The 17,775-nt window shown below is 34.9% G+C and overlaps 1 protein-coding gene across 5 annotated transcripts in view; it reads right to left on the bottom strand.

Annotated features, from left to right (window-relative positions):
* The window catches only part of SOS1 (SOS Ras/Rac guanine nucleotide exchange factor 1), a 143,212-nt gene that overhangs the window by 35,064 nt on the left and 90,373 nt on the right, over positions 1–17,775 (bottom strand). For all 5 annotated transcript variants that reach the window (XM_054547617.1, XM_024242366.3, XM_024242367.3 and 2 more), the window contains exons 9-10: positions 7,273–7,400; positions 5,832–6,487 (exon numbers count right to left, since the gene is read on the bottom strand). In XM_054547617.1, the coding sequence (XP_054403592.1) occupies positions 5,832–6,487; positions 7,273–7,400 (784 nt within the window). The remainder of the gene's footprint in view (positions 1–5,831; positions 6,488–7,272; positions 7,401–17,775) is intronic.

The following is a 17,775-nucleotide window of genomic DNA, read 5'->3' as shown; positions in this document are numbered from 1 at the left end:
TCTAAAAATCTAAAATCAACACCCACCTCCATATTTTCTCAAATGCCATGAAAATCAGGCTAAAAAGTTGAGGGACATCAAGAGGAATTTTAAGTTGAAAAACAGAATAAAAGCAAGTTCTAAGTGACTTAAAGTATGTTTTAAGAAAACTGTGGCTATGTTTAAAGGCAAGCTATTTCTAAACAGACTTTTCATCTTCTTAAGCCAAAAATTCTGGCTATTTCAGTACTTTAGTAATTGATTATAATGCTGGGAAAGCCATGATGTGTCTCAGTGCCACAGTCAAATGGGATCACACCAATTCTTGGTCTATTATGTAACATTCTCAAAGAACTTTGACATAACTTATTTCATATGATTTATGTGAGGTAAGCAGGGCAGGAAGAGATGTAACTAGACTTATCTAAGGTCATACTGTAGAGTGGCAGAGATGGACCCAGAACCTAGATCATGTGATTCCTGGTTTAGTGCTCTTTTCTATCATACCGTATAACCTCCCTGGATTAAAGAAACTCCTTAAAGTTTCCACAGCTGTAAGATCTAAATATAAAGAATTAAACCTTGAGTTATATAACCACTATAGAAATTTACATGAATGATTAATGTACATTAATGTACCTGTACTGCTAATCTTGGTTAAAGGCACCAGAAAGTCACTGAAAAATTAGCAGTCTAATTGTGATTCTGTAACTCTTCATCAGCCTTCTTCTAGCTTTTAGGAATTAACAGCTGTACCTTCCTGTATGCTGTACAGGGTTTCTGCAGCTGGCAGTGAAATAAACACTCCCATAATCATGACTGTTGTATTAGGTTCTAGAGTTGTTTTTAGCTTGACTGGAATTAAGAGTAGTCTTGCCAAAAAGACAAAAGCAGCAGAAACTAAAAACAAACCAAGAAAATCTGGCAAAAATTTAAGTACTTTCAAAAAATATCTTAAAGGCTGCATATAGTCCCAGGCTTGTATTAATTTATATTCTATTTTTAGTCTAAAGCAATGAAAAATTGCTAATGAATGAAAAACATATTAAGAAGACAAAATACTTATATTTGAAATTTTACACAGAAAAGCATAAAAATTCCAGGCATTATTTTTATTTCTATTGGATTGGTTTCTCCATTTCAATGACTGTAACATACACCATGTCACTAACCACTGGAGACCTTTATCTTACTGATGATGTAAAGAGCTAAGATAATATAAACAAATGCCCATCAATAAGGACAGGTTATATAATTTTGTAAGAAAACAGGATACCTAGTTCCATTGATTAGGCAATGGTAAAAGCTAAGTTTTATACTGCCATTGTTAGTTGTGGAGCAGCAGTTATCTACCCATATTCTAAAACCATGTTGCAGAGAGAGATGAAAGGTAAACACATAAAAATACAAAAGGCAGTCTGGGTTTGGCTTTAAAACATAAGCAAAAACATATAATCATAGAAAAAAATTCAAAACAGCCCATTTTTATATTCTCCTTTCTGTTTATCACTTGCTTGTGGAGATAATTCCACAAAGTTCTTTCTCAAACATGATCTCCTGATGATTTCAATATGGTCAACAACCAAAACTTTTTATACAGTTATTCCCCCTCATCATTAGAGATAACATTACTCTGCTACTTGACTCTCAAATCCCTGCGCTAAGGTTTCTACCATGTTCACTAGTTGCTCTGCTTCCCCCAATCAAAATAGCTAGGTTATTTTCAAACAGAAAATAACCAGATTATTTCAAACAGAAGCTGTAGTTATTTTTTTCTGCTGACCTTCTAGCTGTCTCTGTTTTCCTCACTATAAAACCATTATTTGATATTTTACTGTACAATACTTCAAAATTTTAGGAACTCAGAGTATACCTACATTAGTGTTCAGAATATAGATTGGAAGTGATAATCCAATCCTTTTTCCTTATGTGCCTATTTTGATTGACATGACATTTTATTTGACAAGGTCAATGAAATTTGTAAAGTATTTATTACATAAAAAAGTTATTTATGTAAAGACCACCCCACCCCCAACCACCATAGTAAAACACTGTTATAATCAGGATGTCTGTTCATGTGATAATTCTCCCTTTAATGCAGCCATTTTAAAAGCTACAAGAAACAATAAGCTCCTCAACAAGGATTTATAAACAATCAGTCTTGAATTCCTTAAAAAAGGAAACAGACGCTATGCTGACGCACAAACACTTTTTTAAAAAATCAGATTATAAAAATAGAACAGCGCTGCCCTATAGATAAAAAATTGTTCAAAAGATTTAAATAAGTTAAAACACCGAAACTGAGCTTATATAGGACACAAACTCAAAATAAATCTAATTCAGGTTTTTGAGGCTTTTCCATATGAAGGTATAAAATAGCAGTAAATACTTTAAAGAAAACGATCTTCTGGCTTAAGTTTTTTCAATACCATCTTCTGTAAAAGAGAAATTCCCAGGCAAGGGAAACACCTTTTCCCTCACTTCAATATGCAAAGCTTTTATTTCCCATAAAATGTCAATTCTGAATTATTATCCTTACTTCAGGGTCATCTCATTTTTCTAAAATAGACTACCAAACTGGACACAGCATCACCTACCATTTCTCTACTCATGTTGTTTTAGGTCTCATTAACTTGTACTTTGTTGCCTATAACAACTCTGTAACAGACGTGAAATTCCTACTCTCAACTTTTTATTTGTGCATATTGCTTTGTGCTTTCTTGCTTAGGATAAGGAAATAGTCTCTTCATACCATTGCCAGATTTAGAATGATCCATCCAATTGGATAATTTTTCCCCTAGTTTTTGGGACAAATCCCAAAGTTCTGATATAGTTAGCAAATTATGATACATCCAGAAACACTGAATCTGAGAGACAAGCTATAAATTAGATTCCACATAAGACCCTGTTGCAATCTTTTAAGCAAGTTAACCACTTTCTAATTCACCTAAATTTAAATTTTTCTTTCCACAAAGCTTTCCCTTTAGAGAGCAAACTACATCAATAGACTAATGATTGGGTTTTGTAAAAAAATAAAATAATAATGACCAGTATCTATACATAAAAAATCTATGCATTCCAATGGAAGTGTATCTATAGTCAGAGCTTACCTATATCCTATTTCAAGAAAAAATTACTGACAATATCTTCATAGTACACACGTTTGCCCAGAAATGAACAAGCCATTTATATTATTGGCAGTTCAAACCAAGGAATTTATTTATTTTTTATGAGCTCACATCTGTACTAGATCCTTTTACTTAATTATTAACATATAAAATTTAAAAATTACAACATATTCTATTCATGAAAACAATCACCTTATATGAGTCAATGTAACATGGTAGAAAATATACTTTATTTTAGAGTCAAGAAACCTAATTCTTGACTTGTTCTGGAATTAACTCGTAATAGAACTTCTGGCAAATCATATAATCTTCAGGGGCCTTGGGATTTGTCTACAAAGTGAAGGCTTGGACATCTCTTTTAGCATTAGAGATCTATAGCTCCATTTTGTACATTACTGTTAAAATATCTGAGGGATACAGTTGGCTGACACCACAGTGAAGTCTGAATAAAGTAAAGTTAAACCAGTTTCTCTTCTGTTTTTATGACAATGTCTAACCAAACTATAATAATCTAAAAGATGTCTGTAAGTGGTGTCTTATAGTATTCATTAAATTTTCTCATGTATTATATCCAATGTCTTTTATTACAATTCTATATAATAAAATAAAAATGTGTAAGTTAAATGTTAGCTTTGTTTCAGTGTAAGCCACAACCTGTACTGTATGTTCTCCAATAAACATACCTACTAACCAAATCACAAATCCCTTTTTTCTTTGGGGAGGCTGAAGAAAGATGAGAGGAGAAGAGCAGACCAGTAGTTCTTAAAAACAAATGGTAACTTGATCTGTTACCATTGTAGTGAGGCCTTAAAAGTCCATTTCAGTTTTACAAGTTCATAGATGGTCTATTAAAAACCATTCTATGTTGCCAGTAATAACTTCAGTAACAGACTTTACAGAATAGCCCAAATAAGCTAACAGTTAACACTAATTTGTGTGTACTGTAAACCGCAACTCACGAAAGCTGCTTGTAGACTCCAGTTTCACCAGTAATATATTTATGACATAAATTAAAATATTCAGTTAAGCTTCAAAAGAAGACAGAAAAGAAAAATGTCAAAAAACTTAGCCACAACACTGGCCTTTTATTTCTCAAAAAATTATTGGAAGGAATTTTTTTAAAACTTACTTTTTTTTAAGTAAAATAATCTCATCAACTTAAATTTTCAATACACTTAACTTTGGCAAAGTTCTATAAATCTTGAAATTTAAGTGTTTTATATTCATTATAAGTAAAAGCACTCAAAATATTACTATATACCAAAGCTAAAAATTGATATAGAAAAGAAGTATCAGACAGAAATAACTAACGAAACATCATTACAAAAGTACCATGTCCAGGGACTTTAGCTAACATTGTACACATTAAGGAAAGAAGACTTTCAGGACTACAAAACAAGTAGCAGCTTGTTCCAGTTAATTTTGCTTTAAAGTGTCCTCATTTAAAAAAATAAATAAAAGGGACAGTTCCCCAGACAATAGTTGTCATTCTTCAGCTGCTTATTAATAATCATAAATTAACTTTGTGAAATATAGCAATTTAGAGAAAACTTCTATCACTCAATCAAGTCTTACAGAAACAATTAAAAATTTTGTAATTTGAAAATGTTTTCCTGCCCAAGTATCACTGACTTGTGAAGTAAACACTAGTAGTAAGTCTTCTTACAATGCTCTACAGGAAAAAAAAAAAAAAAAAAAAAATTAAAACTTCTTTCTTACAAACACAGAGGAAAATCTAAAGATTAATTTTACTCCAAATGAGTCTAGGAACCCCAAACAAAAGTACTTAGGATGAAATGATAAAGTTTAGAATGCTCATGTTATAAAAATTCTATGAGTCCTCTAAGGGGACTTAAAAACCAGGAAAATGTGGCAAGAAGGGCAATTTGAACTTTTATAGCCTTAAAAATCCCTTAAGCAGAAAAGAAGTATTTTGCAATCACAAATTTTGGGCAACTGAATAAAAAACATTTTTATAGTTGTAGTCTAGATCATAAAGAACATAGAGAAAGTTGGTGAAGCACAACTAAATTGGCAGGTCATACTACCGAAAAATTGTACCTCTCAAAAAACAGCTTTATATGGAAAAAAATGACAACAACCTATTTGTTTTTCATGTAAAATCTAGGCAGCCTATTTACATTTCCTATGATTTTTTAAATTTTTGAGTCAGTAAAATAAATACACTGACTATAGACATTTCTAGGTGAAAAATTATAATAAAACTGGAATCCTTGGCTTCCAGGATTGCAACATTTAATATTAAATAATCAGGTTTAGGAGTGGAAATTGAGAGAAAGCAATGCTGTGTATATTTGTACTACCAGCACAATTTTGTTATATTAAAATTTTTATTTACTTTATAATTTCAGTAATGGGAAGAGAAGAAAGAAAAAAGATAAAGGAGTAAAAACTTTTTAGATCACAATAATGACGATTTATTACTAACTTTAGTCTTGTTTCTGTCACTTTCTAACTGGATAAATTTAGCCAAGTGACCTCATTTTCTCATCTATAACTGATGGTAAGGTTAAAAAAAAGTATGTAAGTGTAGTAGAAAAAGTAAAACATTGCAAAGAAATATAAAGTGGGGTATTTTTAGTCAAAGAAAAGAGGTCTTTGGTTGTTAGTTTCTTTTCTATTTTAGGCACAATAACCCATGCAGGAAACAAATTCAGTTTGAAGCAGGAAAACAAAAGTGACAGGCAACTTCATATTTCTTACCTGCGTACATATGGTACGTAAGCCTCTCTATAAGTTTAATAACAGTTCCTGCTTTGATAATTGGAATTCCAGCCTTGGGCTGCATGTTCTCTTCAAATATAATATTCTCTTCAGAGTCAGGCTCTGCAAATCTATAAACATCGGCACTAGGCAGCCTCATCTGCTCCTCTTTCTCTTCCTGTAGCATTGTTACATCAAGCATCCTTTCCAGTGTACTCCGGTACTGTAAAGATATCAATGCTGCCATCCAATTGTTTTTCTCTTCAGCTGACTTGGCAGAAAATATAACACTATTTTCATCTTTTAAAATTATTTCAAAAGCATGTTTGTATTCATTGGTGTCATCTTTATCATTAATTTGTACCTTTCGCATAAAAAACTTTTCTTTAAGACGATATTCTGCATTGCTAGCACCAGGAAGTCTTGGCTGCCCATGATTTGATTTACAGCAAATCATTAAGCCATCAAAGAGAAATATGTGTCTCTCATGTTTGGCTCCTACACGTGTAAGAGTTCCTTCCATTATAAATTCATTGCAACACTGTCCAATGTCTTTTCCCTCCCAACCATCAATATTCTTCTGAATCTCGTTCATTTTCTTGATTGCTAGTTGTTTCCCCTTCATTTGCTGACTATAAAACCGACATGCAGATTCACTGGAATAAAGAAAAAGACATTATTAGTACACAGATGACAGAAAACCTAGAGTTCATGTAAGTAAGGGAAAGTGTAAAAGTAGATTTTTACAAGTCTCACTGAGAAGGTATTCACTAATTCCCCAAATAGATTAGTATTACAAAATTACACAATTTTGAAAATTAAAGCAACCTAGAAATTTTTTTCAGTGTTCTAAAAAGCACAATGATTGCTGACAAAATTCTCCTTAAATGTAACTACAAAATGATTATTTCTATCTTGGCTACTAAATATTTAGAATGACAAATAAAAAGTAGCCCAATACAGTAAAAAAAAAGTAATCTGAAAGATTAAAATAAATTATTTAGAAGAGTTTAAATGGACAAGACCCAAAGCTAAAAATATGTAGCACATATTATAATTAGGAAACTGGAAGCAATGTTATCTGAATTAATGCTTCAAGTTATATAATCCCTAAAATAAAGGACACTAATAATTTTACTTTGACAGAATAACGATGCCAACATAAATCTACCCGATACATTTTACTCTGTCTCTCCTTTAGCTTACCAGTTGACTCTCAGGAGGTCTTGTCTGGGAGTATGCAAGGAAAATGCACAAATATGAAAGGTTTTTCAAACAATAACAATTCTCTTGGCTTTGATGTCACTTCCTCTAAAAGACCAGGCTTGTCACTAAAACTATTTTCTTCATTGTTTACTTGAGGAGGGAACTGGGATCCCTGAATTTACACCACAATATTCAGGGTAAAAAGAAGGATATTTTAAAAAGTAAAAATATTCACCTCAGTCTTCGTTTTGCAAGACTTTTAGAACATATTTTTTCCATACCACTCTGAACATTAAGCAAAGCTGTTATTGCTTGTTTTAAACATTCCTTGTCTTCTTGATCTTCACTTTTTTCTTCTAACTGCTGTAAAGCCAAAATGACAAATCTGAACCAGTAGTACACTTTTGGATAAAATAATAATAAACTCATTTAAGGATAAAAATAACATTTATTCAACTGTCACCACAATAAAAATTTTAAATGTGTCATCAAATATTCTTTTTAAAAGTGTTTTTCTTGTGTGTTACTATTAATACACAACCAAGTTTTCTACATTAAAAGACCAAGATTAGCAGTGTTAAGATGGGTTACATCTTGTGACAGGCAGTAATATGTAGTTTTTCAAGGTGCATACCACTGAAAAGAAATGGGGAGCATAATCGATCTACTGAATTATCATAGGAGTTAGCATAGCACTAAGCATGTAGACAAGGTTTTTTTTTTTTAAGTGTGGAATTTGGTCTTAGGTTTCTGATCCCTATATTATTGTTATACAATATTGAGATGATAAGGAAGATAAATATACAGAGAACGATGCAATATAGTAGAAGGAATCTCAATTACAAAATCTAGGATCAAATTTTGACTCTACTTCTGTGTGACCTTGGGGCAAGTCACTTGATCTCTGAGCCTTACTTTTCCCATCTGCCAAATAAGGCTTATAAAAAGCCTACCCTGCCTACTTTTAGGGGTTGTTATTAAAAACCAAAGCACTTTGTAAATGGTAACACACAATGTAAGTGTAAATGGTTTTCTCTGTAATTATACTACAGAATTAACATTAGTATAATAAAGAACTTCGTCCATATCCACATTAAGATTTTGAGTGAAGCTGTAATATACATATTTATGAAACTCAAGCATATTTTCTATTACTGGCAAATATCTATGTCAGACAGAACGTCTCTACTTAACAAGAACTAAGTCATCAGTAACTAACTGTCAATACAGTAAGGTGGCTATGATTCAAGCTAGCAATTAACAGATGTATGAGTCACAATAATTCACTCATACATCTAAACCTGTTCCTGGTTACCAAAAGGAAAAGTTAAGAAATCACATATTGGCTGGCTGCAATGGCCTATGCCTATAATCTCAGCACTTTGGGAGGCCCAGGTGGGAGGATCGCTTAAGCCTAGGAGTTTGAGATACCGTCTATTAAAATAAAATAACATTTTATCAATAGAGTTTTCATCCAACAATTTAGGAATACCTACTCTCTACCATAAACGAAAAGACTTGAGATATACAATCATGAAATATTCAAAGCGATTTATAAAGAAGTTTATTTTTCTTTTTTTTTTTTTTAGATGGAGTCTCGCTCTGTACCTCAGGCTAGAGTGCAGTGCTGCGATCTCAGCTCACTGCAACCTCTGCCTCCCAGCTTCAAGCAGTTCTCCTGCCTCACCCTCCCGAGTAGCTGCGATTACGGGTGTCTGTCACCACGCTTGACTAATTTTTTTTTTTTTTTTTTTTTACTTTTAGTAGAGATGGGTTTTCACCATGTTAGCCAGGCTGGTCTCAAACTCCTGACTTCAAGTGATCTGCCTGCCTCGGCCTCCCAAAGTGCTGGGATTACAGGCGTGGGCCACCATGCCTGGCTAGAAGTTTACTTTTCAATTAGCTTAAGTATTCATTAGTACATTAGTACTTTAAGGATTTTGTGTTTTTCACAGGTATTCCTTAAAGGTCAACAACACATTCCTTTCTGCTTCAATTGATAAAAATCAGTTACATGCATGCACACGCACATACCACATGCACTGATGACCTGTGAAAAGTAAACAGATTTCTTACTTATATTCTAAACCATTTTTATTAAAATTTACTTAAAATACTTTAATGGTCAAATATTCTAGAAGTAATGAATACCATATTGTAATGTTTAATACTTAGCTTTTATTATCCAGATTTCTTATATTCATTATTAAAAACTCACCATACTTTCTACTAGAGGCATAATCTACATTTTTAGGAAAATTTTCAGTCTTAACTGTGTTAAGTAAAAGAAAAATTTAGGCTGGGCATGGTGGTTCATGCCTGTAATCCCAGCACTTTGGGAGGCTGAGGCGGGGGATCACGAGGTCAGGAGTTTGACACCAGCCTGGCCAATATGGTGAAACCCCATCTCTACTAAAAATACAAAAATTAGCTGGGCGTGGTGGCACACGTCTGTAGTCCCAGCTACTCAGGAGGCTGAGGTAGAAGAATCGCTTGAACTCAGGGGTCAGAGGATGCAGTGAGCCGTGATCGTGCCACTGCACTCCAGCCTGGGCAACAGAGTGAGACTCTGTCTCAAAAAAAAAAAAAAAGAAAAAAGAAAAAAAAAGAAAAATTTATGCATAACAATTCTCAAATTCTCAACATAAAAAGGGTAATGAAAGATATTTTCCAAAGGATAAGAGACTTTCAAAGTGTACACATTAATACAAAAATCAAATATCTTTTATTCATAATATTGTTCTTTAGTATGGCCAGCTAGATTAAAGAAAGCCAATGGCCAGGTGTTCATAAAGAAAGATACTAGGGTTTTACTTAACAGATATTACTGGTAGGCTGAAGGCTGGAATCCAGGTAATCTCTCAAAGTACCTTCCATCCCTATCATTTGAAACTATTTGCCTCTCACATGGCAGAATTCTGGGAGACAAATAAAATGTTACCATTAAACATTATCAAGTTTAGTCTTTAAAGCAGCAGATAATCTAACATTGAAAGCTATATACCAGGGGTATACAATATTTTGGCTTCCCTGGGCCAAACTGGAAGAATTATTATCTTGGGCCACACATAAAATATACTAACACTAACGAGAGCTGATGAGCTTTTAAAAAATTGCAAAAAAATCTCATAATGTTTTAAGAAAGTTTACGAATTTGTGTTGGGTCGGGGGTTAGACAAGCTGGCTGTATACCTTAAGAAAAGGCAAATTTAATGAAAGCACCACTGAACAATGAATTAGTTCACTGAGTTGACTGAGAATTTAATCACTCAAAAGCAAAGCCCAGAGAAATTCAAGTCAGTAAGATACGAGGCAATTTTTCAGTCTTGAATAACCAACAGGTAGCAGAATATTGAGCATTTGGTATTTTGTCCTGGATAAACTTTTTATATTTTTAATTCAGGAAAACATACCTAATGGTAGACAAAATATATAATTCTCATACACATAAAAATATTTATAAAAGAAAAAATCCACTTGGACATCCTTTGATTTTCTATCCTAAAAATGTTTCAAGTTTTGGAATCATTTATCTACTATTTAACTGTAGCATTTTACATACAGAATATTCTGGTATCTCAAAAATGTTAATATTTTAAAAGCCACAAACCCAAAGTACATTTCAAACCCATAAAACTTTCCTGATGAAATACTTTTAAAATGTCATTTTTACCTTTATAGCATTAGGCAAGCCTCTAAAATAAATTTCAGTGTAATAAATGACCTTTCTTGTAAGCATTTTTTGCTTCTTTTACTTAACATAGCTAATTTAAACTTGGCACTGGTGCAAAATAATTCAAGCTAACTACCATCAAAAGGGTGGCTTATTGTGGCTACAGAGACAAAGCAGTGGCAATTAGTATGTAAATGAGACTCAACAAAGCTGCATCCTCTTGTTACCAGTGATATTCAATACCATGCTTTTCATGAGTGCCTATTTAATAATAATGTGCAATAGTAACAATTACATTTGTACAAAGGCAGTTTATTTCAATAGTTTAAAAAAAAGTACTAAGTCCTGAGATTATATTACCATATGAGATTGTACTTAAACTCATCTAGGGAATCATATTATTATTATTATTATTTTTTTTTGAGATGGAGTCTTGTTCTGTCTCCCAGGCTGGAGTGCAGTGGCACAATCTTAGCTCACTGCAGCCTCCACACCTCCCGGGTTCAAGCAATTCTCCTACCTCAGCCTCCAGAGTAGCTGGGATTACAGGTGTGTACCACCACATCCAGCAAATTTTTGTATTTTTAGTAGAGACGGGGTTTTGCCATGTTAGCCAGGCTGGTCTCAAACTCCTGACCTCAGGTGATCCACCAGCCTTGGCCTCCCAAAGTGCTGGGATTACAGGCATGAGCCACTGTGCCCAGCCAGGAATCATATTTTAAAGCAGAATGAAAACTCATATGCTCTATTGAGATGATAAAATTTAACTTTTCACAAGAAAGAAACCACTTTCACCAGTGACTAATTTTTTTGGTCCCTTAGAAATAAGTAAAGAGGCAGTAGTCAATATGGTGTGTTGCATGTGCAAAGGAAACCCTGGGAGATAAATGGGATTAAATGTAAGGAGCTGTCAAAAGAAAAAGCTACAAAGAATACAAAGAATATAGCAGTATTCAGGAGAATAAAACTCAAGATTGTTTGATACATAAAAAATAAATTGTTGTACCCAGTGCATTTTATATGCTCAATTCACTCACAATCATATAATGGCTTCCCTTTGATTAAAAAAAGGAATGCTTGAATTCGTTTTTATTCCTTGGAATTAATTTTCTCCAACATGGCATTGTATACAATGAAGGAACTACCATTTACTTGAAGGCACTAACAGGCAGGTCCAGGACCCACAATTCTTGACTTTCAGTCCCGTGACTTTTCACTATAATAGGTACCCAAATAACTGAAATGACTTTGAAAAACCTCAATATTCACTAAATAAAATCTATTCCATAGAACAGGTAAATTGCAATGCACAAGAATGACAAAGTATACAGCCAAGAAATATACATTATAATTGTCTAACATTTGGGATATAAAAATAAAGATCTCCATTTATTTTAAATATTATATACATAGAAAGAGCTCATCACAACGTAAGAGAACACAAGCAAAGATTAGGTTCACATTTCGATTCTGGAATGTTATTTGTATACCGTTTGATGAGACACCACAGTGGATTACAACATAGAAAATGCAAAGAGTAACACTTGATTTACTAGCCCTCTTAGCAAATGTATGAAATATTATCCAAATTATTCCAGAACTAATTAACTAACTGCTGAGTAATTCAAGCCTTTTGCTCCTGTTTGCCATGACATCATTTTAAACATTCCACTAAAAGCTGAGGGAAAGAAAGGTCATGACATTCAAATAAATTATTATTTTATGGTACCAGCACACCTAAAAGGTATGGGTGGAGAAGATGAAATTCTTAATTAAAATGAGATTTCAATTCCAAACATTAAACAGGCAATCAACCCTAAAAAATGTTCGGATATGTCATTTACGAAAACATACCTTTTAAAACCACCTCTCTGTTCTAATCAGAGAAAACATCACTAACTACAAATGCACCTCACAGCAGTCAAGTTTATTTAAAATTAAAAATTGGCCACGTATAGTGGCTCACACCTGTAATCCCAGCATTTTGGGAGGCTGAGGTGGGCAGATCACTTGAGTCCAGGAGTTCAAGACTAGCCTGGACAACATAGCCAGATGCCGTCTCTACCAGAAAATAAAATTAGCCAGGCATGGTGGTGCACAACCGGAGTCCCAGCTACTCAGGAGGCTGAGGTAGGTGGATTAATTGAGCCTGGGAGGTTGAGGATGCGTGAGCAGTGACTGTACCACTGCACTCCAGCCTGGGTAACAGAGTGAGACCCTGTCTCAAAAACAAAACAAAACACAACAAAACAACCCCAAACACCAAAACCAAAAAATTAAATTAAAAATTGGAGTAATACAATAGTTAGCTGTTTGTTTTACAATGGCTCCTGTGGTACATTATCCTATGTTTAACTTTAGACATTCAACATTTGTGGTCAGCTCCAATACCATGTAGCTTGGAGCCCACAGTTTCTAGATAAGAATTTCTGAATTTAGAAAGCTGGTTCAAGGGAATGTACACTAGAGAGAACCTCCATTGGTTCTCTGCCAGACTCGGTGGCTTACGCCTATAATCCCTGTACTTTGGGAGGTCTAGGTGGGAGAAGCCCTTGAGCCCAGAAGTTTGAGACCATCCTGGGCAACAGAGCGACATCTCGTCTCTACAAATAAAAATTTTAAAAAATTAGCCAGGCGTGGTGGCATGTGCCTGTGGTCCCAGCTACTTGTGAGGCTGAGGAATCACTTGAGCCCAGGTGGTCAAGGTTACAGTGAGCTGTGATAGCACCACTGCAATCCAGCCTGGGTGACAGAACAAGACTCCATCTCAATAAATAAATAAATAAAAATAAAAAATCTAAGATCAGGATGAAATAATTAATTGGCCTAATGCAAAAAAAGAAAACAGAAAAAAAAAAAAAAAAAGCAAAAGAGGGGAAAAAAAAAAAAAGGCTGGGTGCGGTGGTTCATGCCATTAACCCCAGCACTTTCAGAGGCCAATGTGGGAAGATCCCTTGAGCCCATGAGTTTGACATCAGCCTGGGCAACAAAATGGGACCTTGTCTCTACAAAAAAATAATTTTAAAAAATTAGTTGGGCATGGTGGTGCATGCCTGTAGTCTCAGTTACTTGGGAGGCTGAGGTGAGAAGACTGTTTGAGCCCAGGAGTTCCAGGCTGCAGCAAGCTATGATCACTCCACTGCGCTCCAGCCTGCGTGACAGAGCAAGACCTATCTCTAAAAAAGAGGGATGGGGGTGTTAGGGGGAAGCCAGCGTATAAAACCAATGTAGCCAGTGTATATGCTGGAGAATCAGAACAACAAAAATTTAATTTTTATAGTGTACCAAAAACTTATTGTTAAGGATTGAATTGTGTTCCCCATGAAAGATATATTCAAGTCCTAACCCCTGGTACCTATGAATGTGATCTTCTTTGGAAATAGGATCTTTGCAGATGTAATCAAGTTGAGATGAGATCATCTTGGATTAGGATGAGCCCTAAATCCACTGACTTGGTGTCTTTGTAAGAGAAAGGAAAGCGAGATTTGGATGCAGACACATAGAGAAGAACATGAAGCTGTGAAGAAGTTGATGTGCAGATAGAGGCAAAGACGGGAGTGATGGCATCTATAAGCCAAGGACCACCAAGAATTGCTGGGGTCCACCAGAAGCTAGGCAGAGGCAGCAGGGATTCTTCCTTAGAGCCTTTAGAGGAAGTGTGGCCCTGCCCACACCCTGATTTCAGATTCCTCACCTCCAGAACTGTGAAAGAATAAATTTCTGTTGTTTATAAGCCTGAGTTTGTGGTACTTTGCTGTGGCAGCCTTAGGAAACCAAATATACTCATGTACACATAACAACATAGACTTCAACCTGAATTTTAAAATAGAGGGAAACTTACTTTCCCTTAGGTTACAAGGACCCAGCATACAAGAAAAAGAATAGGCAATTCTCTAGGGAATTCAAAGTCATCCTGGATGGTTTTTTCTAAGGTTTGTTTGAGTGCATCTTGGGGAAAGGGAGATAAAATCCTATGTCTAAGGAACAAAGAAAAAGTTAATACTTTTGTGGAACCAAACATGTACTGATTTGCTAACCTTTAAAATATTGGTCAGGCCAGGTGTGGGGGCTCGCACCTATAATCCCAGCACTTTGGGAGGCCGAGGTGGCGGATCACTTGAGGTCAGGAGTTCGTGACCAGCCTGGCCAACATGGCAAAACCCTGTGTCTACTAAAAATACAAAAATTAGCCAGGCGTAGTGGCGGGCGTCTGTAATTCCAGCTACTTGGGAGGCAGGAGAATCACTTCAGCCCGTGAGGCAGAGTTTGCAGTGAGCCAAGATCGTGCCACTGCACTCCAGCCTGGGTGACAGAGTGAGACTCTGTCTCAAAATAAAATAAAAATAAAATAAAATACTGGTCAATATATTTACTTAGCCCCAAGAAAGAAATCTAAATTTGTTTAATGAAGTAAATTAAACTTCACATACAAAAATCACATTATTGAAGCAATATGGTTTTCAAAAGGGCACAAAGGAAGTTTTTTTACTTCATAAAAAAATTAACTTTAACTTTTCAAGTTAAAGAGTCTGAAGACTTGACTGCTATCTTTAACTGCTGAAGGAAAGAGTATTTTTTCAGTTTTAGTAGCATTAAAGTCATACTATTTTTAATTTATTTTTTAATCAACAAGTAAAAATCATATGTTTATGGTATATAACAGGATCTTTTGATAGATGTATATAATCTGGAATGGCTACATCAAGCTACTTAAAACATGTGCATTAACACATACTTTTTTTGTGGTGAGAACACAATATCTACTTCCTTAGCAGTTTTCAAATATGCAATGTATTGTTATTAACTGTAGTTACCATGATGTACAACAGATCTCTTGAATTTACACCTCCTAACTGAAATTTTGTGTCATTTGACCAGTATCTCCCTACTCCCCTACCCTCCAGCCTCTGGTAACCACCATTTTATTGTTTCTTTGTGTTCAACAGTCTTATACTATTAATAGCTAAACTTATCTTTCGACTTTGTAAAGTTTAAGGCATTCTACCTAAGTTTCCAAAATAAATGTAATTATATAAAATTTACAGTTAAATTTTCTTTAAAATATAAGACATAAGAACTTAAAGGAAAATGTATACATATTTTTTGCCATTCATTTTTTAACAAGCATTTATTGAATGCCTAAATGCCAGACACTGTAATAGGTATGAGAATTCAAAGATAATAGGGCTCCATTCTTCACAGAGCAAACAGTTGAATGATAAGGCAGACAATAAAAATGGGACAAGTTCTCTAAAGAGATGTATGTAAAGAAAGGAAGGAACTCACTCTGGGCATGATGACTCACACCTGAAATTCCAGCACTTTTGGGAGGCCGAGGTGGGTGGATCACCTGAGGTCAAGAGTTCGAGACCAGCCTGGCCTACATGGTGAAACCCTGTCTCTTACTAAAAATACAAAATTAGCTGTGGTGGCACACACCTGTAATTAATCCCAGCTACTTGGGAAGCTGAGGCAGGAGAATCGCTTGAAGCTGGGAGGCAGAGGTTGCAGTGAGCTGAGATCACGCTACTGCACTCCAGCCTGGAGAGGGTAGAAGAGGAATTCCAGATAAATGGGAAAAAAGAACAAGCGAAGAGGCAGTAATATGAACCGGGATACCCATGGAACCCTGAACAGGTTTGGCATATCCAGGGCTGCTAGGAAATTCTTTTTTTCTTTTCTTTTCTTTTTTTTTTCGAGATGGAGTTTTGCTCTTTTTGCGGAGGCTGAAGTGCAATGGCGTGATCTTGGCTCACTGCAACCTTCCTCTCCCAGGTGCAGGTGATTCTCCTGCCTCAGCCTCCTGAGTGTCTGGGATTATAGGTGTGCAGAAAAAAAAAAAAAAAAAGTGATGAGAGTCTTGTGGACTAATTAGGCAAAATTTCCTGCCCAATATACTGCTAACTTTGCAATATAACTTAGGCAGTAATACGAACCAGGGATACGCATGCTTAAATCAGTAGAAATCTTAAATTGATAAATGACGCACTTATTAAAATTCTATTAATGTAAGTTATAATTTTAGAAATTTTAATTGCCTACACTTGAAGGAGTAAAAATTTCTTTTATATTATTAAGATGATTGGGTTTTATAGCCTTCTGAACTTTCATCAAAGCTTCTTGGGTTCATTTGGAGGGGGAGGTTGTTTTGTTTTGTATTTTTGAGACAGGGGCTTGCTCTGTTTCTCAGGCTGGAGTACAGAAGTGTGGTCATGGCTCACTGCAGCCTCGACCTCCTGAGCTCAAGTGTTCCTCCTGCCCAGCCTTTTGAGTAGCTGGAACCACAGGTGTGCACCACCATTCCAGGCTAATTTTATTTCTATTTTTGTAGAGACAGGGTCTTGCCATGTTGCCCAAGCTGGTCTTGAACTCCTGGGCTCAAGCAATCCTCCTGTCTCAGCCTCCCAAAGTGCTGGGACTACAGGCGTGAGCCACCACACCTGGCCTTCTTGTTTTTATTTATAAACTGATAACGGCCTTAAGATTTTATATGGCCTTTGAATCTTTCTGAATTTCATTACAGGCTCAGGTAAAAAAAAAAAAAAAAAAAAAAAAAAAAAAAATCCCATTAGAGAAACCATTACAAAGAAAAATTCTATATAACAAAACAGTATGTAAATGTCCCATTATAACTATAGTTAGTAATAATGAATTCTTTCTAAAGATTTTACATACTAAATGCTTCCTCTCTTGATTATCCTCTTAAGATACTCATCCTGTATTTCCAAAGACCTTAAATGGTATGCTATTGCTAAGAGCTTTGTTATTTCTGCCTAGTGATTAAAAATACCTTTTAACTCCCTTACTCCTTTCTCAATGTAAACATTCCTAATTGAGAAATCAAACTGAATTCCAAATGACTACTATGCAGTGCAGAGACCTGAGAAAATGTAAGGATGAGAGTTCCTCCAGTTTACTGTTAATAAATTCACAGACCTTCTATTCATTCATTGATTCATTACAGAGAGCCCACTTTATCATGTGTAAACTATTAATATGATTTCCAGTAATATATTCTCCATAAAAGAATCATGATACTAAACAGAAGTTTTCTTTGGTGAAACA

This window comes from Pongo abelii, chromosome 12 (assembly GCF_028885655.2).
Source record: "Pongo abelii isolate AG06213 chromosome 12, NHGRI_mPonAbe1-v2.0_pri, whole genome shotgun sequence".
Lineage (NCBI taxonomy): Eukaryota > Metazoa > Chordata > Mammalia > Primates > Hominidae > Pongo > Pongo abelii.
This window is presented reverse-complemented; position numbering and strand designations above follow the sequence as displayed.